This window comes from Trypanosoma grayi (assembly GCF_000691245.1).
Source record: "Trypanosoma grayi strain ANR4 Tgr_1069_V1, whole genome shotgun sequence".
Classification (NCBI taxonomy): Eukaryota; Euglenozoa; class Kinetoplastea; order Trypanosomatida; family Trypanosomatidae; genus Trypanosoma; species Trypanosoma grayi.
In genome coordinates, this window is record NW_008826688.1 from 1 (window position 1) to 5,482 (window position 5,482).

The window sequence follows — 5,482 nt, forward strand, 5'->3', positions numbered from 1 at the left end:
GGGGAAGGAGGGCGAGGGGCCGTCTGTGCGGGGTGCGCGCTGTGTTCCCGCACGCACACCCGGAGGTACACAAGCAGCTAAGTGAGAGGCGGGGCCGGGCTGGCTCCCTCCCCCAATGCGCTTCTATGTTTTCCCCACCCCTCCTCCTCCTCTTCCCGTTCAGTGTTCCTCTCACCTTCTCCTGTTTTCTCTTTCTTCCCATCGTTGCTACGCCTCCTCTTGCCGTCGCTTCCGCCGCAGTGAGTAGGGAAGCAGCCAGAGGACCAAAGGAAAAAAAAAAAAAAGAAAGACACAACAACAAAAAAGAGGATATATACAACCGCTCCACTTATACACACAGGGGTACAAGTTGTGCGGGGTGGCGGCGCAACACACACACACACACACACGCACCCAGCGAGAGCGAGGGAGGGGCGGAAAGGAACAAAAAAAAAACAACCAGAGTGCGCGAGGGAGTTTTTCCCGCGCAGTGTCGAGAGGGGAGGGGGGCGCCGCCATATAGAAGAGGAGCAATAGACAGGGAAGGGGGTGTAATCCAGCTGCCTCCGCCCGGACGTGCACATTTGATTACATATACATAAGAACGCATACATAGTTATTGCGACGCAACACATACAACAGCCTAAACTGCGCGTAGACATTAGTGCGGGGCAACACATTGATCATGTTTCGCGCCTCTCTCACCATGTGCGGCGGCGGCGTCCTGCGAGGTGCTGGTCGGGCTGGGCGAGGGAGAAATGTGGTGGCATCAGCCGAAGCAGCTGCTAGCACAACTCCTAGCAAGATGCAGAGAAGGCGGCGGGCGGAAAGCAAAGAAGAACAGAAAGAAGACTCCAGCGACTTTACCTATACCCCCGCACCGCATGCCCATGGTGGTGCTGGCAAACCGAGCAGCACGAGTACTTCTGCCGGCAGTGTAAGGGAAGGACGCGGCGATGAGGTGCTTCAGTTGGCCCATCGTATGCAGCAGCGTGACCTCACAGGCGAGGTGCCGGTAGCGTCCTTCGCCTACGAGGTGCTGCGCGCACACCCGTCGGTGCGGCAGATGGGGCTGCGTGAACGTATGTCGTTCCTGTGTGAGCGCTGGGAGCGGCTGAGCCAGAAGGAGCGGAAGTCGTACCTCGACGACCCACTGAAGGGACTACTGTAGTGGGGATGACGCGGACCGAAGGGTATATATATATATATATATATCAGGACACCGAGGTTGAGAGATGGCGGTCTCTCAGTGTCTTCCTTCCTGTTTCGAGCGCTTGCGCTTGTCCGCATCATCGCGTATAGATGTTACTGTTACTACTTTTCATATATACATATATAAGACCCCATTTTGCGTAGAGGCATAAATGGTGTCACTGAAGCTTTGCGATGCTTGTGTGATGGCAGCAGTGAAGGCTATGCGGAGCGCAGCGTGTGCGTGTGTGTGCAGCAGCGCACTGTGGCGTGCATTGGGGACTGTATTTACTTGGCTGCACCCATTTCTATCTCCGTAACGTTTTATTACTGCAAGAGAAACAACAACAACAAGAACAAAAAAGTGAAGGCGGACACCGACGGGCGTCTTTTTTTTTTGGTGGGGGTTCGTGTAGTATCCGTGCATGTGCGGAGCTGTGCGCCGCGTTGTGGCGTCGTATGTGCGGCGCTGCGGTGGTGGTGTGCGCCTGCCTGCCGCTGCGGGGGCTCTGCTGCTGACGTGCCGCCGCGTGCACGAGCGGCCGTTTCTGGAGCTCCCGCCGGACGTGACGCAGTCGGAGGCGTACGAAGTGGCACGCGACGCGCTGCTGCAGCTCAACGTGATGGTGCGCCGCGGCATTGAGCCGGATGCACTCATGTACACGTCTCTCATCGCGACCATGGGCCGGGCGAAACTCGAGTGGCAGGNCGTCCGCCCGCTGCCCGAGACGTACGTCGCGCTGCACGACGCCACTTCCCCGACGCGACGACGTCTGCGAGATGATCTGCAGATGAAAATTGAGGAGTCGCTCGAATCATTTCCGGACGAACTCGCCGAGGCAGAGTTGGCGCGGCAGCACCAGCAGGACATCCTGTGCGTACAGAGGTTTGAGGAGTATATGAAGGGCGTGCTGCCGCCCCCAGAGCAGGTTGAAGTGGCAGTAAGCCGCAGCAGCGGCAGCATCGACGCACAGCAAAAGGGCAGAAGCACCGCCACTGCCGGCGCAGCAGAGGAGCCCATTGCGACGATGCACATCCGCAACCCGACCGATGTGTGGAGCACCGCGCGCATGATGGAGCAGCAGCAGGGACGGGGTGCGTGGCGTGCGAGTGGTGAGTCTGCCGAGTCTCTGGCCGACCAGCTGCATCGACTCCACGAGGAAGAGCTGCGTATTTACCTTGCCGCGCAGCGGCAGCTGCGTCATGGCAGCAAAGACGAGTTGGTGCGGCGCGTGCTCGACACCGTCACCGAACAAAGTATTCGCGAGATGTTGGCGCGGCGTAAGCACTACTTCGGCTCCGTCGCCCAGATCTTAGAAAACGACCTCAACGCACTTCGTCAAGCGGGCGAAAGTGGCGTAAGCAACAGCAGCAACGGTCACAAGAGAAGTGGCGCCGAGACGCATCCTCGTGCGCCCGCGGCGGACCGCACGCTAACGACGGCAGAGAAGGAAACCGTCGCAGCGGAGGTGCTGCACACGCCGTGGGGCATTTTGCGGAAGCCGATGAAGCGGCAGCCGGACGCTGCGGCTCCGCGTGACGCAGAGCGACTCGAGCGCGTCAACCTCACCATGGACGAGCTGCAGTTGGTGCGTAGCAAAGGCGAGACGGGTGACCTCGATGAGTTGCCGGAGAGTCTCCTGCGCCGCTACGCATCCGAGTTCAACTTGTCTTGGCGGCGCAAGCACCCGCTCTCGCTGCTGGAGGCGGTGCAGTGGCACTGCACTACCTTCCTACCGGAGCGGCTCGATGGGAAGGTAGTGGTGCGGCCCACCGCGGCGCTGCGGCGGCAGCAGGAAGACGAGGGCGTGCAGAAGACACTGGAGAACTACGAGGCGTTCCGCATTATCTCACAGCGCACGAATAATCTACAGGTGGTGGATAAGAGGGAGATTAACCTGCACCTCAAGCGAGTGCAGCGGGATGCACGGCAGAAGGAGTGCCGCGCGGAAGAGACACTGCGACGGGAGCGGCATCTGCTGGACGCGGCCACGCTAGCGGCGTCTGCGAAGTCGTATAGGCCACCGGATGAACCGTTGCCAGCGGCGTCGCACGTGCTCGGTGTGAATGGGGATAACAGCAGCAGCAGCAGCAATAACAACGGCGAGCAGATTCCCCCATTAGGAGACACGGATGATGCCAGCGCGACGTTGCAGCAGAAGCAGGAGGAGGAGAGTGGTGAACTTCCGCCGTGGGCGGTTTTCGCCGGTGAGGAGGAGTTTGACATTTCCACTGGCCGCTTTGGCGACCCGGACATGGGTCGCTACCAAGAGCTCAGCGACGGGCGATTCAAGGTGCTGCCGTCGCGCGAGGCGCAGCGCAAGTGGGACGTGGACCGCCAGCTCCTCCCCGGCCCCCTCCAGGACGAGCTGAACCGCGCGGAGCTGCAGCAGCAGCTGCAGAAGGAGCGCGTGGAGACGGAGTACGGGCGTAGGCTCCAGTACAAGCGTTACCGCAAGTGGGACGCATTCCTGCGCAAGGCACAGGAGAAGCGGCAGAAGGAGAAGGTAGCTGCGGCAGAGGACGACAACGACGCCGTGCAACCGCTACCACCTAAAAGGCGTCTTGCGTATCTGCTGCGTAAAGGGCACGACAAGGCGCCGGTTGAAGAGGCCGTGAAGGCCAAGTACACCAAGAGCCTGTAGCGGCCAAATCACCAACTTCACGTAAATGATTGCGACTGCACAAGTGCTATTTCCTTACTGTTGTCTCTTGTGTTGATCTCCTTGTGCGCATCTGGGTCTCTGCGTATCTGTATCCCCCGCACCCACCTCCCATTTCTGTTTTTCTTTTCCGTTTCTTTCTTTCCTCTCCTCTTCCTGATGCATGGCTGCTAGTTGTAGGTGGCGTGGGATGAGAATGCCGCGGTGCGGCTGCACACACACACACACACACACAGACACACACACCCCGAGTAAGCACCGCTTGTGCGCCGCAAACATGCGCAACTAAGCGTACTCTCTTGGGGGAGAGGCAGAGACACCGGTGCGTGCATATGCAGGCGCGCGCACACCAATGAAAGAGAGGTGAGGCAGTAGGCAGGCACCTTCATGGGCACAGTTCCCGTTGTGGCTTCTGCTTTGCCAAGGCTCCTCTACTCAGTTGAACGCGGGCGCGTGCAATGTTGTGTTTTCTCTATTTTATATGTTTATACTGAACCTGATCTTGTCTCTTCTTTTGAGCTTTCGCTTTTCATTTATATTTGCTTTACGCTTCGAATCAGCATACAAGCGCAACAGCTTAACACTCAGATAGCAGCCGCAGTGGTGACCGTTGCTCTAACGGATCTCAGGGAAAAATAGAGGCCCTGGTCGTACTCATGCACAACGACATGAAACACACCCTCCTCTGCACAGTTCTTCTTCTTCTCGCCGGGCTGGCAGGGGCGCAGGAGCAGAGCGACAAGCTGTGGCACAGTACCGTCACGCTTTCGCTCGCAGGACGGTGGACAGCCGCCTCGGTGACTAACGCCAGTTTCGGCGCCGCTGTTGCCGTCGACGTGAGCGTCGCCCTCGGCCCACTGCGTGCGGCTGCATGGCCCGCTGCTGCCGCTGCTGTTACGCTGGACCCTGGCCCGGTGACCCTCACACTCGAGGGATGGGCTGACCCCGGCACGTATATCGACCGGGCACTGCGGAAGGCGGAGTGGGCGAGAACAAGAGCATACTTCGCGACAGTTGACGCGTCGGAACCGGCCTCACCGTTCGTGACGAGTGCAGTGCGTGGAGAGGGCGTGCGTGTGCGCTTTGCCGGCGCGGGCTGGGGCGACACTGCGGCGATGCCGGATGCGGAACTCACGCAACGGATTACCAACGCGGTGGCGGCGGTGACAGACCCCACAGGCACACCAGTGAATCTAACAGGGGGGCTGGCGAGCTCTATTGACCGCACGGGCGGCGTGGTATTCAACCTCACTGTGAATGCCTCCGGTATTCAGAACGTCACCCTACTGCTCTCGTCGCCCGCCTCGTACGAGGCGCTCCTCACATACTACGCGACCGCGACATCTCTGACCGACGGCAACCTGACGGAGGTGCGAAGGACGCCAGCGCTGCCAAACGTGCAGCAGTACCGAACGCAGGTGCAGGTTGTCTTCAGCGGCTCCTGGCAGTTGGTTCTGCTCTCGAACAAAACAGACGTGTTGTTAATGCTGCAGGATGTGCTTGCAGAGGCTCTTGAACTGGATCGCTCCCGCGTTGCCGTTGGAAATGTCAGCACCGCCGCGTACCCGTTCAACCTGATTGCGACGTTGTACGTTGTACACCTCGCCGGCTTTGACACAAGTAGCATTCAGCCCGCCATCGCGGCGGCG

General features: G+C 59.5%; 3 protein-coding genes across 3 annotated transcripts; all 3 read left to right on the forward strand.

The window, feature by feature from the left end:
- Window positions 1-664: 664 nt before the first annotated feature.
- Window positions 665-1,150, forward strand: DQ04_10691000 (hypothetical protein; the record flags this gene model as incomplete). Its single annotated transcript, XM_009316329.1, has 1 exon — window positions 665-1,150. One exon carries the CDS (start codon window positions 665-667, stop codon window positions 1,148-1,150), a length of 486 nt encoding a protein of 161 aa, XP_009314604.1.
- A 445-nt stretch (window positions 1,151-1,595) lies between these two features.
- On the forward strand, window positions 1,596-3,815 carry DQ04_10691010 (hypothetical protein; the record flags this gene model as incomplete). Its single annotated transcript, XM_009316330.1, has 1 exon — window positions 1,596-3,815. The coding sequence occupies one exon, from the start codon at window positions 1,596-1,598 to the stop codon at window positions 3,813-3,815; it is 2,220 nt and encodes a 739-aa protein (XP_009314605.1).
- A 674-nt stretch (window positions 3,816-4,489) lies between these two features.
- Window positions 4,490-5,482, forward strand: DQ04_10691020 (hypothetical protein; the record flags this gene model as incomplete). Its single annotated transcript, XM_009316331.1, has 1 exon — window positions 4,490-5,482. A coding segment is annotated over one exon (993 nt), but the record flags the coding sequence as incomplete, so codon positions are not given.